Source organism: Cinclus cinclus, chromosome 13 (genome assembly GCF_963662255.1).
Source record: "Cinclus cinclus chromosome 13, bCinCin1.1, whole genome shotgun sequence".
Lineage (NCBI taxonomy): Eukaryota > Metazoa > Chordata > Aves > Passeriformes > Cinclidae > Cinclus > Cinclus cinclus.
The window spans coordinates 3,952,178-3,979,597 of NC_085058.1; the positions used below are offsets into that span (position 1 = coordinate 3,952,178).

The 27,420-nt window shown below is 49.3% G+C and overlaps 1 protein-coding gene across 5 annotated transcripts in view; it reads right to left on the bottom strand.

Annotated features, from left to right (window-relative positions):
• Positions 1-2,565: 2,565 nt before the first annotated feature.
• CSNK1G1 (casein kinase 1 gamma 1) overlaps positions 2,566-27,420 on the bottom strand; it is a 59,388-nt gene continuing 34,533 nt past the window's right edge. For 2 of the 5 annotated variants that reach the window (XM_062501839.1, XM_062501837.1), the window contains 9 exons: positions 25,761-25,995; positions 23,344-23,429; positions 21,272-21,356; positions 19,480-19,628; positions 17,798-17,902; positions 13,072-13,179; positions 8,299-8,405; positions 6,107-6,130; positions 2,566-3,189 (listed from right to left, as the gene is read on the bottom strand). In XM_062501839.1, the coding sequence (XP_062357823.1) occupies positions 3,135-3,189; positions 6,107-6,130; positions 8,299-8,405; positions 13,072-13,179; positions 17,798-17,902; positions 19,480-19,628; positions 21,272-21,356; positions 23,344-23,429; positions 25,761-25,995 (954 nt within the window). In that variant the 3' untranslated portion in view covers positions 2,566-3,134. The remainder of the gene's footprint in view (positions 3,190-6,106; positions 6,131-8,298; positions 8,406-13,071; positions 13,180-17,797; positions 17,903-19,479; positions 19,629-21,271; positions 21,357-23,343; positions 23,430-25,760; positions 25,996-27,420) is intronic. The other 3 variants (XM_062501841.1, XM_062501838.1, XM_062501840.1) reach the window with 3 other exon arrangements.

Sequence of the window (27,420 nt, forward strand, 5' to 3'; positions counted from 1 at the left end):
ACGTTTGTGGGCTGAGAGCCGCGGCAGAGGCACCTGCACCGGGAGCCCCCAAGAACCCTCCCCTTGCCTGGGGTCTCCTGGCTACCGACTGCTCCCGGCAAGGAGAGGAGGGATTGCTCAGGTTAATGCCCTACATCCTACCACAGCATGGCTGGCTCAGTCTGGCTGCATCTCCCGTCACCTCACAGCTCCCTGGGGACAGCGGTTTCCTCAAGCACAGGACTTGCTGGTAACCTGCTTTATTTAATTTTTTTAAAAAAAATTTTGTTAAAAAGCCACCCCACATCTTTGCCCATTTTTTTTTTGAAGAGTCCACCGTACGATTATAGTGCAAGAGGGCTTGGTACAAGTGAGCATTACCAGCATGCCGTGGGGGGACAGTCCTCCCCTACAAACACATCATTGTAGGATTAAAAGAACACCGTATCTCCGGAGAGAAGCTGTAGTGGGTCACCATGAAACAGTTTTCAAACCAACCCACTTAAAAACAAGGTCAGGAAAGTTTCTAAACGATCAAATACATTCACTTAAAAAAAAAAAACGAAAAACAAACCTCAAAAAAAAAAAAAAAAAAAAAACAACAGAACAAAAGAAACCAAAAACATTTAGAAACAAAACCTGTTGAGACGGCCCCTTCCCCCCCCCCACCCTCCCTCTCCCTGCAAACACTTACATATGCTGCAACTACAAGCTGCTCCTTGAGTGGAGACAGCGAGGAATGACCAAACACGGCAGGAGATGCAGAAGGAATTGAGTTCTGGTGACAGGCACTTAGTGGGGCTTGGGAGGGCAGCAACAGAAGTGTCTCAGGGCCCAGCTCCATCAGCAGCAGCCAGGGCAGCTCCCCGGGGAGCACCTGTGCCCCTGGACCCCCCTCCCAAGATGCCAAACCATGGTTTCCTACAGCAGAGAGGAATACCTGTGCCAGAGACGCAGCTTCTGGGAGCCACTGGCAGCGGAGGAGTTTGGAAAGGGAAAGGTGGTACGTGCCCATGGCTGTGTCTTCCCTGGGGCAGGAGGGGACAGGGCTGCATGCCTAGCACGTGCCTGTGGGAGGTGAGTGGACCCTTTCCTGCCCTGTTCCTGCCCTGGCCCATGGCCTGGCTGGAGGAAAGCGCTTTGATGAGGGGGAAGGAGGTGCATGCCTGAGCTGAGGGCTCTGCACCTCCGTCGTGCTCACTGTGGTAAGGCATGGAGCGAACGAACGCAGCAGAGAATGGGGAAGAGATGCCCTGCAGGGATCCTGGCCAGGAGGGAGGCTTTTCTACCCTGGCACCACACCAGTGTCTGCCTGACTCAGGAATGCATGAAAAGCAAGCCCAGAGCTCACTGCCCAGGCTGATCTCCTGCCCTCTAAGCCTGCTCCTACCCAGCCAGGGAAACTGAACCCCCTGCTCTGTGAACTGCTCTGTGAACTGCAAGCTACACAGATCAGCATAAATCGAATAAACGATAATGAGATCTAGTCTCTTCCTTTCCTCCCTTCATGCTCTCCAGGATTTTGGGGTAAGCCAGGCCCAAGCTTATGACAAGTGAACCATTCCAGCCTGATCTGATGTCATACATGGAAAGACAAAGTCGAACAAACCTACTTATAATCTCCCCAAAACTGCTCGAGTTCCCCCATAGCCCTGCCACCTCTTCAGTAACTGCTGGCAGCCTCATCTCCTCCAATTTGGGAAATGCTGCAGTTGGATGCAAGATTTCACTGTTTTTCTGGGTGTACAAAGCACCCCAAGCCCTTTCCTTGATAGTGGTTTTGCTCAAAGTGGTGCAGGAGAACCGTGGCTGCTCTGGGGGTGGGATGGTATAGGTGGACTTACACCTGCCCCACTGCTCACAGAGAGGATGTAAAGGTGATTCCAGTAAAACCTATCTAACCATCGGGACATGGGATCAGTGTTAAGGCATGAAGTATCCTTTCCCCTGCTGGGGAAGCTTTGCTCCTACTAACATGTTCTTGCAGAAGGTTCCCAACCACCCCAAGGAGGGATTTAGGAAGGCTGCCTGGCCACCCACACCAAGAAATGCCCACGCTTCAGGAAATTGCTGTTTCTCAGGAACATCAATCCTGATCTGCCTCTAAAACCAGCAACATTTCTCTAGCTTGGCAAAGCCCATGCTGCTCCCTCCAGCCCATGCTGGGCATCAGCCTGGTGTCCCCCGGCCAGGCATGGTGTAGGAAACCATGGAAAGGACATTCACTGGCAGCTAGGAAGGGTGATTGGAAATTCAAGTATGCTTTCCTCAGCACGCGGCCCAAGGTGGGCATCAGGAGCCCCAGACTGGCACGAGGGTTGTGGACATCCCCACTCAAGGGCATTTCCGTGCACCCCACCATCCTCCTCGCTGGATGTCTGCCTGTGCTGGCATGGCCATGCAGAGATCCACAGATACAATGTGCATCTGTAAATGCTAAAAATAATAAAAAGTGCAACGACGTCAGCTTCTTTAAAACAATCCACACTGCTCTGCTACTGTCAGAGGAGGGAGGTGTCAAGGGAGCCAGAAAAAAAACCCCTAACTGGAACAGTAGATTGCAAATTTCTCACAGCTTGCACATTACAGTGTAACTGTTCCCAAGGAGCCACAGAGAGAACCTGTCTCCTCCTGCTGCAGCAGTCAGGCCCTTCTCCTACCCACATCCTCCTGCCCCCTCCACAGCCAATTGAGCCTATGGAATTTCTTCACTTAATTAAGGAGGGAGGAGGACAGAGGAGCAGAGTGCAGGGAAGGGAGGGGAGAAAAGTGAGCAAGAACTAAGCACGGTCCTCAGGTTTGCATCAACGCGATGCCTTCGCCGTAAACAACAGGAAGGTGGGTCAGCCAGCCAGCCCCCCTCTCAGGGCGACCAAGACCTGAGCCAGCCACAGTCCTGGTCCCAAAAGGAGCTTCAGGCTTGGAGTGACTGAGGGAGACCATTCAGCAGATCAACCCCAGAGTGGTTTGTTTTGGAACATTTTCTTCTCTTTTTGGTTTAAAATGTCACTTGGGTTTTTTTTTTTTGTTTTGTTTTAGTTTTTCTCTCTTCCTCCTATGCCTCCTCCTCCTCCCTCCTAAAGAGAAGCCCCTTCCAGTGAGACAGGGCAGGAGCTGCAGGTGTGGTGGTTCCTGCAAGGCTCAGGAGGCACTGGTCACTTGTGACGCTGAGCCGTCTTCTTCCGTTTCCTCTTAAAGAAGCAGCAGCACCTAGGGCACAAAGGACAAGGAGGGAGAGTCAGCCCCTTGCCTGGCAGCCTGCCATGTCCCTGTGATGTGTCCGCAATGTCCCCATGATGTCCCCATCATCCCCCCACTCGTTCTCATGCAACAGCATCTCTGCCTGCCCGGCCCAGGCCCCACCACACTGCCAGGATGGGGGGCAGGTGCTGGTGGGTGGATGACACCACCAGCCTGGACTGGGAGACCGGCCACAGCTAGCTGGGGTGTCCCACTGCCAGGCCCCAGAGTGCTGGCCAGGCTTCTCCCTTCCCGGGCTTCTCCCTCCCAGGCTCCACTGGAACACAAGAAGCCATCTGGAAAAACAGTAAAACATGGACCCAGGTGCTCCATTCCCTCTGTCCCACCCCAGAGGAAGTGGACTGGGATGGTGAGCTCTGGCTGCTTTTCCCAGCCATGAGACACACGGTTTTCACCGTTACTAAAAAAAAAAACCAAGTTCCAAAGAGACCTTGGCTCAGGGACCAGGTTTCCTTACTGAACCTTTCACGATAACTGGAGCTTCCACCTTGGATCAAACACTCAGTATCGGGATGCAGAACCCCTGCTTCTCCCATCTGATGTGAGGGTGGTGCACGGGATTAGGGGAAGCAAGGATGGAGAGTGGAGGCTGAGGTGGGGGGGGAACTGAACAATTGAACCGTGAGGAGTGGTGGGTTCCCTGTGGGGTACACTGGGAGTAGTTGTCCAGATCCTATACGCCTCCTGGCTTCCTACAGAATTCCTTGGCGTTGAATTACCCTCAGCCCACTGTCAGGAAAGCTCTGCACATCTGTGTGAGTTCTCCCAAGCTACGTGTCTTTCTCCATCTGCCGGGACAGCTGTCCCCTTAGAAGCCCTGGTGATGCTGGAAGACTGCTCTTTCAGGCTGCTGTAAGGGATGCCTGGATAAGCAACCAGAGTAGACCACTGAGATCTTAGAAGATCCTGAGTTGGAAGAGACCCACAAGGATCATTGAGTCCAACTCCTAGCTCTGCACAGGACAGCCCCAAGAATCCAACCACGTGTCTGAGAGTGTTGTTCAAGTGCTCCCTGAGCTCTGGTAGGCAAACACGAGGATGCAAAGACCATTTTTTTTTCCTACAACCATCTGTTGTAGGCTAAAAACATTCCAAACCACTCTAACATCTTCTCCAAATTATTTTTCACTGCAGTGTCAACTTTACACCCCATCCTCTCAGAGCTGGAGGAACTCTCACCCAGATGCTTGTCGCTGGGTGCACAAGCCTTACTCTGGGGTGCAAAAGCAATGGGTGAGCACAGTCTGCCGTGAGCTGAGCCTGCCAGCACAGATCAACTGCTTGGCAGAACAAACAACTCTCCCTGTGACATGGAGAGCTCCCACAGCCCCCCAGGAGAGACCCCTCCCACTGCACAGACTGATGTCCATGATTTGTCCATGATTTTGGCTCCTGAACAGGACCAGTTTGGCGGTGGGATGAGGAGAAATGAAAGCCCTTGTAGGTCAAGTGATGCCTCCATTGCTGCCCACCCATCCTGAGGTGTTTGTCTGCCACCCCCATCCCAGGCTGGAACCCCCACCCCAGGACTGCTCTGGCATTCTCTTGTCCCAGCCATCTGCCCCCATCTCTTGCTTTAGCCTGTTGCAGTATTTCTCTCCCACAGCAGCTACCTTCCTTCATGGCTTCCGCGATGGTAAGGGAGACGTCACAGGGAGAGGATGGAGGATGCATGAGTGATGGTTTTGCATGCAGCAGGTAAGGGAAGAAGGGGCTGAGCAGCACTCAGCTCCTTGGGTACTGAACAAAGGGAGCTGACTGACTTTTGGCTGGCTTTCTTTGTAACTGTCTTTTTAGGTTTATACTTAGAGGTCCAGGGAAGGGTTCAGGAAAGGAAATCCTGGCAGTTCAGACAGGCAAAGGCAAAACACCAAAACACCAAAATAAAAGAATAAGGCAGGCTGACAGTTACAGAACGTGACCTCTCTGCATGCAGATGATGCCCAAGAGAACAGCCCCAGACTATGACATACAGAGAAGCCAGAGGTGCCAGAGGTATTGGAGGCGATGCCTATGGAGAGCAGGGCAGAGTCAGTCTCCCATCCAACAAGGACATCCCTCGCCACACATGGGCTTGGTCCCCTCACTCTGTGGCAATTTCCAACCATCAGCCTACCCTGGAACCTACAAACTCATCTCAGTGTCTGCTTGGTCCTTCACTTACTGGGTACATGGTTTCCCCAGGGAGCACCTCCTGGGACAACCTGAGACTGGGACACTACAGCTGCAGCTTGAAAACCCTGATAAAGCCCCAAGCTTGGCTTGGACCAGTGTGATCCCAACCTTTCCACCCCTTCTTTCCTAAAGAAGCCCATTCACCTGCACCTCAGCTGGAAAGGAGCCACCTCCCATAAACCCTCTCTGAGTAGGGGCTCTGTCACTAATGAGGACTCCCTGGCCTTGTCCTTCCATTCTCTCTGGCCTGTGCTTCTCCAAGATGAGACTTTCCAAGGAAGAATCTGGCCCCTCTCCTCAATAGTCGGTGCAGGGCTTTTCCCTTTGTAACTGTCTACGTGAGGAATTCCTGTAAGAGGCTCAGCCAGCCTAGGCCCGACTCTGCCCAACTCCATCAGGCATCATCTGCTCATGGACGTAGACATTTGGGGGAGATGGAAAGCCAAATAGGAAAGGATTAAAATCTGATTTTGCATCCATTTGTTCAGAGATCAGCCGAATCCCTCAGCCTAGTGTGGCTGGTCATACACAGCCCATGCCCTCCCCAGTAGTGCAAATGGTCCTAAAATCAAAAGAGCTCTGGGTTGGCTTTGACTTTGTGCCTTTTTAGCGTTTGGTGGGTTTGGTTTTGCCAACCCCAGTCTAGTCTGGTCCGCTCCCCCTTGCATGTGGACTGGAGAGAGGGACTCACCACAAGTTGAGCATTTTCAGGCAGCTACAGAGAGTATAGAGAAAAAACACAGAAAGGAAGAAAGAGCGATTAGTTCACAGAGGTGGGATGGAAGCGAGTCACTGCAGCCATGCAAACATGCAGTGCAGAGCAGCAGACACACACCAGGCCTGCCCGCTGCCCGCCCCAGCACTCACACCACTCTGCCCTTGCCACTCTTCCACGGGAGCAAGGCCTCTGACAAGCACCCATTTTCCATGGAGGCACCAGACCCCTCAGGTTCTTATCTGGAGCTGGGATCAGAAAGGGACTCCGGGTCACCATCAGCTCTTGTCCCCTGCAGCTCCAGCAGAAGGGTCTGATGATGGATCTACACCTGAGACCTGCCCTCCAGCAATACCCACTGCCAGAATCCAGAACTTTTCTCCAGCACACTCCAAGCAGAAGCGTTGGCACGGCTCTGCCCATGGAGTGCCAGGGAAAGCCTATCCCACTACTATCAACTCAAAACACAGAGCCCAGCTCCAGCCCTAGCCCCAGCTCCTGCCAGGTCTCTCTGGCACGCTTTCTGCAGAGCAGAATCCCAAAGTCCTTTGCCCTTCTTGTGTGCCTGAGGGGATTTGTGATCAGAGATGTTAAGAAAAGACAAAGCCTTCCCTGTGGCAAGCAGAATGAAGCAGTCTATGCTTAGGAATTACAAGAGACTTCAAACCTGTCAGTGCAAAGCAGCTTACACTCTGCTTCCTAGCAGAGCTCCAAAAACAATCTGGGAGCACACAAACAAGGGCTGGAGAGAGACACTACAGCTCCACGTGCTGTGAGATAGAGCCTGGGTGGCACAGCTCCTTCCCACCTGGCTTGATATCTCCCCTGTACACAGAGTGTGGGCTGGACCTGGCCTTGCTGCACAAACATGGGCTGGAGATGTTCCTGGTTCTTCCTTGCATTGGGTTGTTGCATCAGAACTGTTGAGGGTGACAATCTGCCCCATCCTAGGAGCCACATGTCTGAGGGGACCCTCTTCAGAGCCCATGATGCCAAATTGGTGGTCTCTGTCAGCCACACAACCCGTATCTAAGAGGTATGTTCTGGAAGTTGCTCTTCAAGATCTTCCCCACCTTGTCAGCTTGATGAGGAACCTGCACCAAATCCAAGGCTTCTAGGGCTGGCAGGAAAAGGTGTGTCTGTGGCTGCTGGGATCAAGGCCAGGCCAGCTACCAGTGAGCAAGATCCCACACACATGCAAAGCCCAAGGGATTGGAGAATAGAGAGCAGAATACCTTCAGGACAACCAGCACAGATGACATACCTAGGGACCTTGTCTATCCATACACCCCTTCCTTGCACCTGCCACTTTTCATACAGAAGTGCCCACGAAGACTGAGGCAAATAATGGGGGACAAGTGGCACCGTATCACCCAGTTAAATAATAACCAGGCAGTTGGGCCATGTACCAGCACTGACCAGTTCAAAGGCAACCCTGGGACAATTGGCCCCTCACCAGGGAGTGCCAGAACTCTGTGGTGACTCTGCAGTGACAGGTCCTGGTTTTGTTCAGAGGAGGTGAGAACGTGCAAAAGGCGACATGATGGTGCCAGATGCAGGACAGGAGTCAAAATGGTCAAAGCAACAGCTCTGACAGCAGTTCTCACATCTGACCACAAGCTACAGGAGAGGCCAGCTTAGAGGGAGCACTTTCTCCTCCACAAGCTGTTTCTGGTTCTATTCACTCAGTTTCTCAGGGCTGGACCAAGAGAATCCCCAGGGAGAACTACCCATTCCTGCAAGAGCTACTTCCAGACTGTTCTGGATACCTGGGACCCACTTCTCACAGCCAGAAATGAAGTGACAACTCAGACCAATGAACTCTCTGCTGAGCTGAGCTCAAGCTACTTGTACACTCACGAGAGCACAGTGTGTTCTTCTGCACTGCTCACCAGGATTCCTGAGATCAGCTCTCAGTATTTTGGTATCTGTGTTACTGAAATGTGTATCTGGCAATGCATGCTCTGAGTTATGTTCTCCAAGCATGACAAGTGTCGAAGAGAAGCAGCAGCAGCACTGAAGGCACCATGCACAAAAGCAGCAATATGCAAGGAAAAGGGCATGGGACACGAGCATTGAGGACTTTGCCACAGAAAAATGTCCCCACTCACTTCCAAGGGAAAGGATAATGACCAACCAGTGGAAAGCCTGTTATAAAGCAAACATACTTAGCTTCCTCCACCACCTCCACCTCCGCCTGTGCTGTGATGGGTGCGTTGGAGTGTGCTCCTGTTGGGTCGTCCACGTTCAGCTCCCCGTTGGTTGAACTCACCACCTGTAACACAAAGAACACCTCATTTGTGAGGCCCCCTGGCAAGGGCTGCTGAGGGAATGGGAAATCTGAGGAATAACATTTGCTCCTGTCTCTTGGCACCTTCTCAGGAGGCTGCCAAGTTTTGTGGCTGCCTTGGAGTCTCCAGGCTGCAGCAGCCAAAGCAAAGCAGCAGGCAGGGTCCTGTGTGTGTGCTCCCTAACTCACATACCTGTTCCCATCACACGACTTGGCATTGAGAGGCCCGTCTGGGAACGCAGGCACTGGTGTGAGCACTGATTGCCAGCCTTACCTACATACATTAGCTGTATGATGCTGATTGTTTTCTCCTGACATTTTTACAGGTGAGCAGCTCAGTCCTGCTGCCTGACAGTGCTGTGGGGAGAAGCCTCAATCCTTAAATTTCATTCCTTACACAAATTATGTCCTCTCCCAAAAGCTACTGACACAGTCTCTCATCTCTTTTTGCCTCACATTTGCAATGATGGCTCACTCCAGCTTTTCCATTACAGGGATAACCATCCAGCTCACCAGCTCCCAGAAGCTCCACTGTTGGAGATTAGGATTTTTCTTTTGTTTTTTTCCTTTCTCTCAGGGAGTCTTCCTAAGAGATGATAACAACCAGTACTTAAGAGACAAAAGAAGTGGCAAAGGAGGGGAAAGCATGCAGCTGGCTACTCTCTTAGCTGGAGTCTTATCTCTTGGGAAAGGCAAAGATACTGTCAGATTTTGGCTGGGGGGGGAACAGTGAGTTGCTGCTACCTCCGGGAGAATTCACTGCCAATGTGGAGTCCAGCCCCTATACTGCTTCTTCCTTACAATGGGTGAGCCTTTGCTCATAAGAGCAGCCATAGGACTGGGACCTTACTAACATCTGATCTCACTGGAAAGGACCCTCACCATGTGTTTGGTACCTCAGGGGTAAAACCTGAGCCCTCTCCCCCTCTCCGGAGGGTGCATCTCTTGGCTTCCTGCAGTGACTACTGTGGCTCAGCTGGCTGTTTTCTGGTGCTGCTTGGGGCTTTTCACTACACTTTAACCCAACACCCGGTGACCTCTGGAACACACCGCAGCTGCTGGTACGGCCGTGGAGTTTCTGCTGCACTTTGTTTTGCCACGCTAAGATGTGCTCTCCTCTGCCATTCCAACCTCCACTCCAAATTTCCTGCTACAGCCCATTTCACCATCTGGAGAGGCACCAGGACTGACTGCCCCTGGGGGTTTGTAAAAGAAGCCTTTTTTCCAGCCCTGAACCTCCCCCTGGCCCGGCCGCCATTGCCGTGCGAGGGAGAGGAGGCGGCGCCCGCTGCCCAGCGCCCCCTGCAGGCGCGGGGGAATCATCGCACGCGCCCTGCCCGGCCGGGAGCCAGCAGCGCCCCTGCCGGCCGTGCCCGGAACTGCACCGCAGGGAACGCGCCCGCGCCCGGGACAAGGCTGGCACCGGGCTCCTGCTTCTGCTTTGTGCTGCTGCTGCTGTTGTTTGTTTGTCCTGTTAAACGTATGCATACTAGTAAAGAACTGTTAAACCTTTTCCCGTATCTTTGCCTGAAAGCCCCTTAATTTCAAAGTTATAATAATTCACAAGGAGGAGAGTAATGTTTTTCCATTCCAAGGGAGGTTCACACCTTCCTTGGCAGACACCTGTCTTTCAAACCAAGACATCCACATAATTTTCTGGAAAACTAATCAATGCTCCGTTACTACGACAACCCCCAAAGCATCCTGCATGGGACGAAATTCTTCACCTGGATGTTAGCACAGGCTTCTGCACCTTGCTGTGAAAACTGCTGGGAGCTGCTCTTGGCTCCACAGCTGTAAGGATGCCTGGTTTCCCTGCCCTATTCCTCCTCTTAGTCTGTTTACAAGGCAAGAGGAGGCATCTCCCATGGTGAGGGGTTAGGGGTGGTACCCAGAACTCCTGGCAGCTCCAGATGATCTGACCACCAGGGATGAAGGGAAGGAACCCCTTGGAGCAGATGTCCCCTAGTCAGCATATTACATTAATTTTGCACACTTCAGTCCTACCAGGAGCTGCTGTTTCTGCCAACGAGTCCCCTTGGGCTCTGTCAGGACAGGTCAGAACTCAGCTCACATGGTGCTCAGAGCTTGAGTGACAACTCCTTGGTCTTCACCCCTCCCCTTACTCATCATGCCTGGGCTGCCCCGGGTTCTTCAGACCCCCATGCTTCCTATGCAGATTTGCAGAGCACTGGCACTTAATTGCATTGTTCCCAGGGCTCTTCCCACACTTTGTTCAGCTACTTGTTAAATTCCATTTTACAAAAGGCTTTGATTTTCCTCCTTGCTTTTCATGTGCCACCACTTCATTTTCATGAGGCAAAGTCGACCTTATAGGGAAGGGTGACTTGAAGCTGCTGACCTGCCAATGTCCAACGTGTGGTGTCTGCTGAGGAACAATTCCAGCCTCTGCATCCTAGAAGCCACACACAGCACATTTCCTGTTCTTAACTGCAGATAAGCAGAATTTTAGTGCTTACAGTGGCACAAGGAGTTTGTAAACTGCTCAGGTTAGCAACTCTTCCCATCTGATTCCTAGGGCTGCTTCAGTGCTGCTGTCGCAAGGAAACATTCCTTTCACGGAGAGAGACAAATCTGATTTTTATTTATGCCTGAACATATGTTATACATGACATGAAAGGTTCCTATAAGAGTTGTACATGTTGTCCCAGCAGCCCTGTCCCCGGGGAGGCTTCTCCTAGCAGCCCATCAGGGCAGAGAAAGCCTTCATGATCGGACTATGAGTGACCTCTTGTAGGGTCCGCTCGGCCCCCGCTCCTCCCCATGCCTTTTCCTCCCTGCCGTCCTGCTTCCCTGCTTCCCTGTTCCACAAACCGGATTGCCACTGCGATGACCTCGTGCTCCGCTGCCTCCCTGGCACAGCGAGCGCCGCTGCTGTCGGTGTGCAGCCAGCATGAGCCCGCTTGCATCCAGTCACAGGAACCACCACCGCTGTATTTCCTGCACCGTACGCCTGCAGCAACCTGCTGTAGCACCAGCCCTTAGCAACCAGCCTGCTGCCACCGCCTGCACTCAGCTGTGCCCGCAGCTGCCGCGTCCCGAACCTGGGAACCTGTAGCTACTCCAGGATTGCACCCGTGGCCATGGCAGCCTGTTCCCCACTGACGGAAGGAACACGCAGCCTGCTACTGTTTGGAAATTGCACCCAGCCTGCACAGGAGCTACACAAACGCACCACGATTCACAACATGCATGCTTCACCTGCTATGCTGATGCCAACAAAGAGCCACGGTTCTTGTGGTAGCGCTGCAGGAAACGTCCCTGTCTTCTGTTTCTTCCCCCTCTTTTTCCTCACTCTGCTCTTTTTCCTCTCCCTCCTTAGTAAGAACACTTACCCTTTTTTATCAATGAATGGTCCTCAGATATAATATTGCTATGTTGGCAGTTTATTTTCATCCGAGAAATCTATCAAAAGAATCCTTCCTGAGTTCCCCTTTTATTGCAGAACGGGACACTCACATAAAAAATATGAATAAAAACATCTACTCTGTACTGAGTGCTGAAGTTGTACAATCACAAAATGGTTTGTGTCAGAAAGAACCTTTACAGTTCATCTAATCCAACCCCCTGACATGGGAAGGGACACCTTCCATGAGAACAGGATGCTCCAAACCCCATCCAGCCTGACCTTGGACACTTTTCCAAGTTACTCTCTGCTCATATCTGAGAGCAGAGCTACACATTCATCAGGTCCTGCTTACCTTTGCTTCTCTGCAAAATATCATATTCTCAGTAAAATATCTTTAAATTAAAAGAGGACCGTGGCTAATCAAGCCAAAACCACATGAAACCCAACTTATCAGGAAAAAGTAAAAATGTCAAGCTAATTTGCGTTTTTCTTAGGGACACTGCAATACCTATCTCCTTGGCTCAGCTCTATCCTGCTCCAAGCTCTAATTCCCATTTATTTCACCAGATCCATAGTTCAGGGTGTTGTGTCTTACAGCAGAGCCAGCTCTCACAGCAAAGCTCTGCCAAAAAGGCAGCGACAGCAGAGTTCTTATTTGTTTGGAAGTCTCCAACACCTTCTCTCCAGCTTGTCCAGCCAGCTCACTCTGGCTTTAGTGCCAGAAGGTCCCTCAGCATGCCTGAGTGACAACCAAGACAGGAAGGGCTTCACCAAGAGGAATTTTTCAGGAATTTAGAAACACTGGTAATGCCAGCTCCAACATTGTCTGTTGCACATCCTCTGCTCATGTCCTTCCAGTGCAACCCTCTGGAGATCCACCTTGTGCTCACCATGCCCTCCAACTGGTGGGAACAGTTAAACTCTTTTCCCAACATTAATGGGGCCTACTTACAACAAATCCTACTTCAGCTGCCTGTACTGCCTTAGAGCACCACCAAGATAGGGTAGAGGGTACTTTACAGACCAGACCTACTAATGCCACCCCTTTCTGTCTTCAGTTCAACAAATCTGGGTTCAAAACAGTTTAAAAAAAATTTTTGTTCAAACAGTAAAAGCCATTGTATTGGCCATCGCAGCTTGGGTCCCTCCCAAACCATGGCTTGAGCATGATATACAGGACAGGACCAGTAAAATTGCTTTCCCAACCACAACACTGCTGCAATTTGAGGAGAATTCAGGGGGTTTAACACAAAGGCTGCACACAACAAAAGGAAGAGGTACCTGCACTGATCCTCCATGTCGATCTGCAGCCAAATGAGATGTCAAGTACGAGGTATTTGTCTGCCGGCTTGGCTGGATCTCCCACTCTCCTCTGCGATCTGATGACGCCTACTCAGGAGTTCAGGAGCATGAAAGAAACAGAACAGAGGGCAAATGGTGAATAAGGAGCAGAAATAAAGGTGCACTGGTTAGTGGGTTAGTTTCTTTGCAGAAAGCAAGGCATTTACACTTTTAGGTGGGCTAAAATTCCCCTTTACCAACTGCACCTCATTATTTACTTCCATGGTGGCTGCAGTGATCCACGATGGGAGTGGATTTCATCTCTCTAGCTGCTGAATGAAGGGAAAGATCAATTCTGGAAATAATTTCTTTAGAACAGCTTTACTTCTATGGATTTCAGCACATCCACAATTACATTGACAGTATTTAACTATGTCTATCAGGCCACACACACCAGAGCACTTGGCATGGCAGCAAGATGCGATTCACAAGCTCAACCTCCCTCAAATACATATTTTTAAACTAAAATTTGCAACATGAATCAAAGCCAAACACTTAATTTCACCCAAAAGGCAGTTCCACACACTGATTCACCTGTGCAGTGCAGAAGGAAACGTCCACACCTGCTCGACTGGAGAGAAGGTTGGGGGCTTTTTGGGTTTCTGCAGAAAAGCAGATAAGAAGCTTTGGCTAAGAAGTTTTCTCTTTGCCCCCAGGAGATGAACAGGTGATTTTAATTATTAGAAATTAATTTGTTTTCTTAGAAGAATCACTTTGCACTTGCATGTGAAGCTCTGGTGGGTCACTGCTGGGGGTTAGGATTCTTCCTTTTGTTTCTTTCTCTCATGGAATTTTGTCCCATCTGGAGGGGGAGAGGGAGGAGGAAGAAGGGTGCAGCTGGCTACTCTCTTACCTGAGGGCTTTTCTCTTGGGAAGGGCAAAGTTACCACAAGATTTTAGGCTGTGGGGAAACAGGGCAGGGCGCAGCTCCTAGCTCTCTCTCTCTGCCAGCATGGGGGAGAGTGGTCCAGTTCTTGCTTACTGTAGAATTGACTGCCTCTGCTGGAGCCCAGCCCTGTACTGCTTCTTCCTTACTGTGGGTGAGCCTTTGCTCGTAAGAGCAGCCATAGGAGTGGGACGTTATTAACATCTGATCTCACTGGAAAGGATCCTCACCATCTGCTTGGTGCCTCAGGGGTAAAACTGGGATCCTGAGCCCTCTCCCCCCTTGAAGGGAGCCTCTCATGGCCATGTTGGGGAGCCCACCTGCTGCAGCCCAGCCCCACCATTTCCCTGTATTGAGTTTTTCAATACACTTTAACCCAGCAGCCCTGCCTGCCGGGACACCCTGCAGCTTCAGCGTTTCTGAAACATTTCATTTACTACTCTGGGATCCGCAGGTCCCAGCCACGGCAGCCACCCCTCCGAGGTTCCTGCTGCAGCCCTGAACCTCCCCCTGGCCCGGCCGCCATTGCCGTGCGAGGGAGAGGAGGCGGCGCCCGCTGCCCAGCGCCCCCTGCAGGCGCGGGGGAATCATCGCACGCGCCCTGCCCGGCCGGGAGCCAGCAGCGCCCCTGCCGGCCGTGCCCGGAACTGCACCGCAGGGAACGCGCCCGCGCCCGGGACAAGGCTGGCACCGGGCTCCTGCTTCGTGCTGCTGCTGCTGTTGTTTGTTTGTCCTGTTAAACGTATGCATACTAGTAAAGAACTGTTAAACCTTTTCCCGTATCTTTGCCTGAAAGCCCCTTAATTTCAAAGTTATAGTAATTCAGAGGGAAGGGAGATTCACACCTTCCTTGGCAGACACCTGTCTTTCAAACCAAGACAGTCACCCAGCTTTGATGACAATACATCCAGTGCTCACCTAAGACCCAGGTGGATCTCAGCACACCTGAACCCAACTGACCCGTGGGAAGAATGCTTCCCAAGACTGGGAAGTGTGAGACAGTCAGATGTGCACTGGCCTCAGGCCTCAGCTGAATGAGACACCATGGATCTGGCTAGGAAAAAAGAGGCTCCAGTGAATAAACCCAGGTTGTGAGCAGTGAAAGTGCACCCAGGGAAAGACTCCAGAAACCTAAGAATAAACTTCAACAATCACTAGTAAATTGTCATTCAGCTAGAGCAGGAGCACATGCAAAAAACAGGAGAATTAAAAGAGAAGCCTCCATGAAACATCCATTATTGTTCCATTTGCTCTGCCTGCCTCCCGCAGCGACCCGCGGGGCTGCTCTTCTAATCAGGCACCAAAACCAAGTGCTGTTTCTCTAGAGGTGGTTTTGTCATAGGATCATAGAGCAGTGTGGGTTGGAAGGGACCTTAAGATCATCTAATTTATCAAATATTCTTACTACATGTTCCTCCCATCAGCCTGAGATTCTGCTCACACCTCTTGTCCTTGGTGACATCCAAAGAAGAAGCATCTACCTTGGAGTATTTTGTCAATGGCTGTAATTCACAAGATTAGGAACAACTGGAGAATTTAAATGCAGGTTTTATGATCTAGTGGAAAGCACATACTGAGTGCTATTCTTCCATGGCATCAGGTGGCTTGATTAGCCCAGGGAATGAAGCTACATCAGTACTGGGAGAAGCAGGCTCCTGCCTGAGAGCCTGGAACCAATTTCCAGGAAAGGCTCCAGTAGCCACAAGAGCCAGATTTGTCTCTTTTAGCTCTACAGCCAAGAATGTGAAAAACTGTGTTTGAAGTTGGTTTGAGCTGAGCTCGACACAACCTAAGGAGTGACACCAAGGAAGTGATGCTGTGAAATACAGGACAGGACAGGATAGGATAGCATAGCATAGCATAGAACAGAAAAGAATAGAATATTCTGAGCTGGAAGGGACCCACAAGGACTCCTGGCTCTTCACAGACACCCCAACAATCCCACCCCATGCTTGAGAGCATTGTCCAAACATTCTTGGAGCTCTGGCAGTCTTGGGCCATGACCATTCCCTGTGGAGCTGCTCAGTGCCCAATCACCCTCTGGGGGAAGAGCCTTTTTCTGATATCCAACCAAAATGTTCCCTGATACGGCTTGGGAGCATCAAGTTCCCATTAACACTCATCACCCTCCTACCAGCTTCCAAATCACATGGCAAGACTAAAGATAGAGGGGGAAGAGCTGACTTATCTTTGATTAAAACCCTTTACTTTCCAAAGGAAAAGGCAACAAAGAGATTAGCTCTTTACTAGAAGTCAAGTACTGTAAGAGAGAATCTGCAGTTATTACATCCAAGAACAAAAATTAGGCCATTAAATCTGGAGACCAAAACCTACACCTCCAATTCACTTCCTGAGACATTTATTTTTTTGCCTTTTTCCTTTAGATAAATGCTTTGCTCAAGACTTTAAAGGAACATCTCTCAGAAGAGAGATGTTTGTGTTTTGGTGAGAAGAACCTGATTTCCCCCATGTTATATTAAATAATTCATCATCCTAAGTAATGTTTAAGTGAAAATATGACAAAAGCTGCTGTTGCAATCCAGAACTGGACTATTTGTGCAGCTCTGAAGAACAAGGCCTGCAGGCTGCCTGTATATTTTGGGATTTCTTGGGGCCTTTGTGAACTAAAATGCCTGAAAACAAAGCCAGGTGTCACTGTGCTGTCAAGGAAACACGATGCCTCACACATACACGTGAAGGTCTGCGGCCAGGGTGGACAAGAGGAGACTGGCTGAACAATCCCCCAAAAACCAGGTGGTTACTGCATCCATCAGGGAATTTATTAAAGCAGATGACTGTATCAGGACTCATACACCAGCCCACACTAATCACCATGCATATGTGCTGCAGACAACCCAGCTTCCTGCAGCAATACAACCAAGCAGGGGTCATCTTGACTGTAGCTGATGGATTGGGATGTATCCTACCCTATGTTAACTGTGTGACCCTTCAAGAGCCCAGGAAGGCTGAGCCCAGACAGGTTGTTACACCCCATGCTTGGTTCTGTACCCACAAACCCTAGCTCGAGGAACTGGGCAGAACATGGAGTTTGGGGGATCAGAATAAGCCTGGAATCACTCCCTGGGAATAAGAGCAGCAACAGTTCCAGCTGGGAGCTGCAGTTGGAGATCTACTGAAAGTCTGAGAACTCTTATTAACACAGAAAGTCCAAACTCTCCACACCAACAAAACAGTACAATGAAAAAGGAAAAAACGGGAAATTCAATTTCCCTGCGGCAGTTCATCCAGACTGTGATGCCTTCCTGAGGGCTGTGCCCTGCCTGTCCTTTGTGCTCTGCAACACTCACACTGTGAACTGGACACTCTGAGAAGGACATATGGATGTTCTTGGGACACACATCCTTGCAACAGCTGCACACTCAGTGGGCAGAGGGCACCTGGGAACAGGCTGCCATCAGCGTAACTCTCAGTCTGCTCCATGGTCTGTGTGCTATGAGTAAAAGCACCTCAAAAAATATGGTAGTCAGGGAGTCTAACCAGGCTGGACAATCGACTTTAACCTGTTTACCCACAAACTACAGAAGAACAACCCCATTCCAAACTGGACTCTGGTTGGCTCACGATACCAAGGAATTCCACTGGTTGATACCTTATTTCACAAATCTGTTGCTTTGACAAAATTCTCCTTGTATCACCATCTCTAAATTAAACACAAATTGTCCTTGGTATGACCAAGAATCAGCCCCGGCCATCTATAATGCCACGTGGCTTCTGCTTCTCCAGTGCCAGAGGAATTGGGAGAGGAGCCAAGCAACGCACCTGATTGCGAAGGGCCTGTTGTGATGGTCGATCCCGGTGGATGTGGCTGTCTCTTGTCACTGCAGAGGTCCCAGAATCTACGTGGACGGATCCCACAGGAGTAGGCTGGAAAATAAGGTGTTGGTTAGAGTGAAGACTCTCACATGCACAAAACTACCTCATCGAGCCAGTAGGAAGCAGAAAAACATCAAAACACTGCCTAAAGGACCCAAGGAGAATTACAGCCAGGGCTACAAAACTCCTGTGATTTACAGACATGGAATTTGATGGTGGACACCAGCACCAAATGTGTTGTGTAAAAATTAATTAAGAAGATATGATTAGGTGACTGTCTCAATGTCAGATCACACCTAGTGCATCTCAAACAGAAAATACACAGACTTGTTTTCCTCATCCCATTGTCTCACCACTTGTAAAAATCATGCTTGCATAGAAACAGGACATGTAAAAATTAAAGCTTCATCTGCTCTCTTCTCACCAAAGTCATAATCCCTGCTCCCAACATCGAGATCTCCATGGCAACCACCGTGGTTGTCAGCAATAGCACGCTTGTCTTATGAGATGCTCTTTATCAACTGCCTTCGTAATTAAAGAAAGATGAAGATAAAATCTTGATTCACAAAGGGAATGATTTCTTAGGAACTGTGTTGAGCACAGTAAGCACTGGGAATGCTAAATATAGTTGGGACAGTAAAGCACTGGCAGTGGTACCAAGTTAGCACCGATGGCATTTGATCTGACACCAGTGACAATTCATTTACAGATGTCATTGCTGATCTTAGGGGTGGGTCATGAGCAGAATGACCCAAAACAAAGAGCTTTAGATTCTTCTACCATATTTCCCCATGACACAACCTTTGGCCAAGGGCTTCCTGAATTTAACTGGGTTTTGATGATAAAAGTGATGCAACAAATACAGGGTCATGGCCCACATGGAGTCATGGAATGGCTAAATGGAGTTGGTTTCTTCCACATTTCCTTGCCATGTACTGTACAGAGCTGGTTCAGCCTCTGTGTGTCCTCCAAGGTATCCTGAGTTCAGGAGAGCAAGTTTAGATTAGATATTTGGGAGAAATTCCTCCCTGTGACAGTGGTGAGGCTCTGGCAAGGCTGCCCAAAGAAGCTGTGGCTGCCCCACTCCTGGACAAGGCCAGGTTGGATGTGGCTTGGAGCAACCTGGGATAGTGGAATGTGTCCCTGCCCATGGCAGGGGGGTGGAACAAAGTGGGCTTTATGATCCCTTCCAACCCAAACCATTCTAGGATTTTACTATTCACTGCACATCCATCAGAACCCTGCCTAGATCCTCTGTACCTTTTCGATGGGAACATGACCATTATAGGGGGTTTCTATGATTCTCCTGCTTTAAGATGGATTTTAGATACAGGTCTCCAATCCTGTGCTAGACTAGAGGGAATTCAGTCTCATCATGTTCACTGTCACAAATGGGAAAATGAGGCTTGTATGTCCAGGTAGGTGCATGAGGCCTCTGTCCCTCAGGAAAACTTTGAGGCACTGCAAAAACCCCCTGAACACAACGTCAGGACATCTCATTGTGTTGAGAATTGAAAGATTTGATCCTAAACTCACTGGCATTAATCTGGATTATTGGTGTCAAAAAGGCAGTGGTGGGGAAGCAGCACGCAGAAGGCAAGACATGGGATTTTGCAGGGACAACTCACAATTGGCCTGCCAACCCAGTCGTAGGCGTAGTCAAAGGTGTAGCCTTTCTTTTCAAACAGCTCTGTGAAGATGGTCCGTAGATAATCATAGTCTGGTCTCTCAAAGAAGTCTAATCGACGGACATAGCGGAGGTATGTGGCCATCTCCTCTGTTGGAAAAGGGGAAAAAGCAGCAGCTTTTATCCTGAATCTTCCAAATGAGTTGTTAGAAACCAATATCTGGGCTGCCAGTGCTACCTCTGGCTTTTCTCCTACAAGTCACAGCTTTTAGACACAGTCCTCAATGGAAAACAATCCAAAAACTTCTCAAGCAAAGATGGAAGTCCCACCTCTGCTCAAATTTGGTCCATCCACACCTTGATTAATTCTATGTATTTGTAAAAAAAAAACACGGAGTGAGAAACAAACTCACAGAACCTGACAACAGGCTGCTCACAGGCATTTAGAATGCTCTTGCTCAGAGAAGCTGTGGCTGCCCCATCCCTGCAAGTGTCCAAGGCCAGGTTGGATGGGGCTTGGAGCATCCTGGAATAGTGGAAAGTGTCCTATCATGACATTGGCAGTGCCTGAATATTCAAAACTATACTAAAAGAGGGACTCTCCCAGATTGATTTACCTGAAGAGGGTAAATTTACAGACCAAGGTTTGGTGTTAAGCTAATTAACTGCTTTCCTCCATCTGCATTTGCACTTTGCATGCACAGAGCACTGAGACTGAGGAACTCATGTCCTGCCTCTTCCCAGCTCTCCCTTGGCTCATCACCTTGCCTTCAGCTGACAAAAATAAGAATTATCCATAAGAACTGCTTATTGATACTTAACTCTGTCTGTGGCTTGTGGCTTCCATGGAGGTATAAGAGGGGGGAAAAAAGGAGAAGAAAGAATCCTCTCTTTTAAGTACCTCCAGTAGGTGGATAACAACCAGTTTCGAGTGAGGAAGGGACAAAACTCAGTTCTCTCATCTCCCATCAGCCCAGACCTGAAGGAGCTGTGAGGAGAAGTACTGGCAAAAAGATGAGAACAGCCAACCTGAAGCTGTTCTGCTTGGAAATGGGTAGGTTTTGGAACGAGACATCTCGGGAATTACAGTGACTTGAGCGACCAATGATCCCATTCCAGGCTTGCTGCTCCTCATGCTGGGAAAGAACCATGTTGCACAGCAGCTCCTACAGGAATGGGATTAATTGTGGGTGCTCTCCCTGGTGTCAGGACTTCAGAAACACCCCACAAAACCTCTCAAGCTCACTCTGTGGCCAGAGGACCCTGGGGAAGGTGCTAACTCTGTATCCTGCTCTCCCAGCTCCAAGGTCTGTTCAGCTGAGATCAGGTGTTGGGCTTGGCTACAAGCACACTTTAGTAATACTCTCCTTAAAACTGCTCCCAGAAGGTGGAATTCGTGGACAGACATACCATCCCATTTTCCAAGCTGACCACCTACACCTGCAACACCTGTAAAACCTTCCATTTGGAAAAGAATTAACTCAGTAGTTCCAACATGGTCATTTGGGAGAGGGAAAATAATGAGGAGCTCTTTCAGAAGGAAGCCAAGAAGTAAAGTAGGCATACAAGGCCCTTGAGCACTGTCCAACCTCCTTGATGAGAAGAGTTTTGTTCATTTTAAGACCTCAGGCCCTGCTAATTTATAGCAGCAGCTCCAGTTGTTTGCCTGCTTAAGGAACACCATGATGGATACACATAATTTAATACTTTCAGACAGAGGAGTGCAGGCCCATCCTATTTGACATTGTATGGCCACCTCCAGCTGCACTCACACCATCCCATCAGGGCTTTACCTGGAAAGTTCTCACAGAGAACTTCAACTGGAGTGTTTCTCTTTGTGTCCCCAATCTTCTGATATCTCTCTTTTAAGGTGTCAGCCTGCAGCGCACAAAGACAAAACAGTTGTGGAGAAAGAGTTCAACCATGTAAGAAAGGACATGCTGTATGGGAAGAAAAACAAGGTATTTAATGCCCATTCTGGGTGACATCAGGAGATGTTACTTGTAACTGAACTGCATCCTAAACAACACCAGTAGGAATATTTCACAGGCTACTGGGAGGAACATCCAAGGGTGTTCAAATCATCTTTGTTCAAGAATGGCCTGACCCTTATTAGTGTCTACCAGGCTCATTTGTCACAGCCCAGTCCTGAGGACTGTGCAGGGAAGGTTTCATGGGAGAAGGAAATAAAGGTGCATGAACTGTGATGGCACATCAGGACCTCCCCAGGCTTAGGGCCATCGAGCTGCCTTCACAAACAACTGCAAAACAGACTCATCACACAGCAATTTTGGTATTCCTCTGTGCAAAGGATGTTACCACATTGATAATAACTCTGCATCAGTCACACTTCTCCGAAATCCCAGGCTGCTCTCACACAGCCTTTCCTTTCCCCTCCAAACTGTCCATCACTCAGCATTGGTTTAATATCTGGTCAATAAGGAAATGAAACCATCTGCAGTTGGATTTCCCACCTAAATTAACCTGAGGCAGAGAACTCTGCTCCAGTTGTCACCCTGAAAGTGGGATTTCTTGCCTCCATTTCAAAATATGTCAATTAGACCTGGCAGCAGCATAATCAGCACCATAAACATTCTCTGCAGATACAGTCCTGACAGTACAGACCAAAAGTGTAAGCCGAGGAAACACAGAAGGGCAAACATGCCACATTTTAAATCCAGCTGGAGAGTCAGTATTTGCCCTGGACCTCAAAAAGGAGTCAACTAATTCTTATCAAGTTCAGCACTGGACCGAGGGAATTTTGTAGAACCATGTATAAACTTTGAAATATTTTAGAATAATTTACAGGATTAATTTACAGCAGCTAAGTTCAACTAAGGCAGAAAGAAAATATGTACTAGAATAACACACTTACAGAGAAGCGTGGACATAAAGTCAGAGAGAGTCTGGTTTCTTTCACAAACCCTTTCATGCTTGAAAAATCCTTCTTTGCTTTTATGTCCTGTTGCCAACATTTCTGGCATGTGCCTGATGAGGCTGAGCTGAGACTAACTCTGGATTAGGTGGTGAAAAACAGATGAACAAGGTCTATTAACCCAACTGGGTCTATACCCACTGACCATTGCAGAGCTCTGCTGAGCAGCTCCTGAACCCAAAGCTTTGGCTCCTTTATCCAACAGGATCTCTTGTCTTGCCTGATAAACCTAACCTGATCAGACCCTTCACTTCCTTAAATTCCAAAGCTGAACGCAGTAGCTTAATCATCAGGGAGGTGATGGAGCAGGGAAGATGCACCTTCCAACAGTTCTGGAGCCAGCAAATGACTTACTCCTCGTTAGCTCAGCTGATGGATGTTGGTGGCAGCCGGCAACTCAATTACTTGCAGCTCTCCACATTGTACACAGCATCTCATAAACTCCCCAGCACTGAGTGTCCAGTGTCTCTGGAGGGAAGCCAAACCAAATACTTGTGCCAGTAAACCAGTTTTTCAAGCTGAAGTCCATCTGTGCATCTAAACCCATCAAACTGCTCCCATTATAAACATGGATCACAGATGCAGCTGGGGGATTGTGTTGCTGGAACTGGAATTTCATAAACAACCACTGTGTCCCAGTCACACTCCAGTTGAGGGCAGCTTCCAATCACTGCTCTCTCACTGCTGTCTCTGTCTCTCTGTTCAACCTTCTCTCCAAAACTGTACCAATTTGGCAAACTGGAGTGCCAGCTAATGTATTTCTACCTTAAAATCTTCCCTTGCAGCTGAATGCCTCAGTGTTAGGCTTCAAGGACACAAAGGAGAGGAGGGTGTTTCTGACTGGATTTTGCCAACGTTTCCCCAGCGGATTCTCCTTTGGGTAGAGACCGGCCAAAGTTTTAAAGGACAAAACCTAAAGCTCAAACCTACCTTCAGTCCTTGCCAGGGCAGGCTGCCTCGGAGGAAATACATGAACATATGGCCAAGGGCTTCCAAGTCGTCTCGACGACTTTGCTCTAAAAGAGATGACAAATTATTGCTGCAGAAGCAAAAATGGCTCTGAGATCTCAGCAGCAGCCACACCTGTATCTGAGATAAAGGAACCATAGGGACCTTCACTGTCTGCGGCTCAGATCTTGTGAAATACCAGAAGCTGTTTCAGAAAGCCAGAAAATGTGTAAAATCAGCCAGAAGCCATGAGATAACATGGGAACTGCACAACACACATCCAACCTGAGGTAGATCGGGTAACTCTTAATTGCAGAGGAATAAAGCAGTGCCCCAATTTTTCTCAGTGTCAATGGTGCCATGTGGTGCTGGATCATTTCCTCTGGACTAAATGGGGATGGGATACTCACAACCAGCTGCAGGGATCTACCCCTGCACAGTGCCAACCCTTTCCCAATAGCCTCTGCTGCTCATTAGAGCAGATCAAAAATAGCTCCTTCCAGAACCATGGAACACTTGCTGCTACTGCCATGCAGATGTTATAATTGTAAATGAAGGGGGGGGGGGAAAGGGGAGCAGAGCCAAAGGAAAAATATCCGAAAACAAGCTGCCAAAAAGCATCCAAAACCCCAGGGGAGGACAGAAGAGAACAACAGATGTGGAGGCAACACTGGGCTGGGCTGAGCTGCATTCTTGGATTCACTGAGCTCGTGGACTCATTTGGTGCAACCTCCCTCCTCTGAACCTCACCTGCTCCAAACAGCATGATCCTGAGCAGAACCAACCCATGACACTGTGGCCATTTAACCTGCAGGAGATGTTGGGAGTGGGGACACTCAGGAGAAGGGAACTGAAATGACAGTTCCTGCAGTTATCCTGATAAAAACGGGGGGAAAAAAAGAGGATGCCCTGGATAATTTAGTGCAGTGATGCAGATGGACTTCCAGGAAGATAGTTGAGCGCGCTTGTCTCTCAGAAAAGCTGCAGTCAGACTCCAAGTCTGAAATGTGAAAGGACTGATTCCACCTGGGCTGGTCTCACCAGCGAAGCATCAGCTCCTCACAACCCCTCTGGGCAGGGACAGCACCCTCAAATACAACCCCAGAACTGATTCAGACCCTTCCCCTCCATGAGTCATGGTGGGAGCTGAAATTCTGTGGGAAATGGGTCCTAAGAAAGGCACATGGTGCACTGCAAACATAAACACAACTTCCCTCCACATCGCCTGCACCAGCAGCTTCCCACTGCACCCTCCCATTCCTCCACCCCTGCCTGACTCTTCACCTTCCTAAATTAGAAGCTAGGCTCATCCCTCGTTACTCCCCAAAGAGAATGAGCTCTCCAAGTGGGAGCAAACATGCTAGGAGGCCTCCTAGAGAATATTCCATTATCTCACTGCTTCTATGGATTTAAGAGAATATGAACATTTAGTGAAGTTGTTTTTTTTTTTTTTTTTGCCTTTCAGCCACAGAAATGTAACCTTCTGGCAGGAAAGAAAGCAGCAAGGAGAGAAGATGAAAGCAGCGTTTATAGTTATTTAAATCACTCATTTTCTCCAACCAATTAGGTTAGGGAACATCCAACTCTGCCACCTGGAACTGGAAGGCACTGGGACAGTGCTGTGCTATAAAAATCTATTTGTCTATCATCCAGTGCAGCAATCACCGTCTGCCTGCTTGTCTTTTATCAGTGCAGGGCTGCTCCCAGTTATTTAGTTCTTAATAAAAACTGCAATTATGAGGCTTCCAACATTTCAGCTGGCTCAATTCCTCAAAAGAGGGGAGGAAAAAAAAGCCACACAACTGTAAACAGCATTGGGAGGTTCACAAATAGCTTCCAGGGTCCAAGAGAACTGAGTCAAGATGACATGGGAGGTCTACAGGATTCAAATGGCAAACTGGAATGTGTCCAGGGTAGGGAGTAGAGCACTGGAACCAGGGAAGGAGCTAGAGCACCAGGAGCAGCTGAAGGAGCTGGGAAGGCTCAGCCTGGAGAGAAGGAGGCTCAGTGGGGACCTTCTGGCTCTGCACAACTCCCTGACAGGAGAGGGCAGCTGGGGGAGGGGGGGTGAAGTGGGCTCTGCTCCAAGGGAACAAAGGACAAGACAAAGGGAACAAAGGACAGGACAAGAGGTAACAGCCTCAAGCACCACCAGGGAAGGTTTAGGTTGGATATTAGAGAAAATAATTCACTGCAAGGGCGTCAAGGACTGAACAGGCTGCCCAAGGCAGTGGTGGAGTCACCATGCCTGGAAGCGTTCAGAAGATGTGTGAACGTGGCACTTGGGGACATGGTTTAGTGGTGAACATGGTAGTGCCGGTCAACTGTTGGACTCCATGTCCTTACAGAGCTTTTCCAGTCTAAGGACACTTCTGTAAGCTCCTCCCACGCAGACAAACCTTTGCCAAGGTGTGTGTTGATGGACATGTATCTCGCTGTTCCAGTGAGACTCTTGTGCTCCCGGTAAGGAATGTGTTTTTTGGTTTCTGGGTCAATGTACTCCTTGGCCAAACCAAAGTCTATGATGTGAATGACGTGCTCCTTCTTATTGCCCTGCCGGCCAATGAGGAAGTTCTCCGGCTTGACATCGCGGTAGATGAGGTTCTTGGAATGCACGTACTCCATGCGAGAGATCTGCAAAACGACGAGGGAAATGTTACTTGTGAGCAGAGCTCCGCTTCCCAGCAGAGCTGGAAGAGGAATTTGTCATCCCCTCCTTTCCAAGGCTATCATGCTGTGCTCCCTGCTTTATTCCCACGGAAATGGCAAAGGCTGTTCCCGAGGCATTACCACTGGGATGCAGCTCTTGGCAGGATGCCACGGGGAGCTGCAGCAGCTTTTTTGTACTGATTTTAAACATACTAAGCCACTTCCCAAGAGCTCTTCCCTTGCCCTCCGCCTTCCCCTGTTGCTGTGTCTTACCACCTTCCTCCCTCGACCCATATGCTGTCTTAGACATGCCAGATTCTTCATGGAGGGGGATTTTTGGGCAGGCAGAAACTTTACGATCTTCAAAGCTGACTAAAACAATAATTAATATCATTGCTGTCAACTAGAAATAGCTGGATTATTTTTTGGCTTTTGATTAACATTCTTCTGGAAGTTTGACTGAACAGGAAGGTGAAAGGGCAGGAACCTCACTTCTGAGGTGATGGAGTGCCTCTAACAACACGCCTTATTCAGAAGTTCATCATTAAAATTGCTTTTGAAACCAAATATATTACAGGTGAAGTCTGAACAGGCTGTCAAGCAGTTCTCCTTTGGGTCCTGAACTTAGGAGATGATTCCAACTGGAGATCTCAATTTCATTTCATTTATTATCTTTAATTGCCTTTATGTTTCAAATGAACACACATGAACCCCCATTTATGGCTGTCCTGGTCACAGCTGCCCTACATGCCAGAGGGCACAGTGGCTTTAAACAAGATGCTTCTTTGGAAAGGCTGCTGTGATTGACACAGATATTTATGGGCCAGCAATGCTACGAAACCTCTGCAAAGCTCCACCATCTCCCAGTCTTACACTAACAAGTGTCAGTCCCCAGAGGCCACTGCCACACCGTTTTGAGGGACAGCACAGTGCCAGAATGCTGGGGGACATCCAGGGTGAGGGCCACCAGCTGGTCATCCCCAGTGGGTGGATCCTGGCAGGAAAGCACTGCAGGCTGGAGTCTCTGGCTCACTGAGCCAGCTCTCCCCCAGCCAAGCAGCAGGGACCCCTGTCAGCCCTTCCAACCCCCCTGCTCACTCTCTTGGCTGGCAGACCCTGAGTGCTCCTTCATTTCTCGTTGAATCCATGCACATTCCCAGCTGGCAAACTGAGACCACCCTTTCTCTTTACAGATCTTGGACTCACACCTGGTTTTAAAAATCCACATGCACGTGATCCTCCATCACACTCCCAGGCCCTTACCATGCACCCTATTTTAAAGGAAAATCTGCTGCATTTCTACCTCTCGGAAAAAAGTAGCAGGCAGGAGGGGGCAGCCCTCCTTATAAAATAAACAGCTGCACAGGGAGGGCAGCAGACAGGAAAAAATTGGCTGCAGGTAAATCAGGC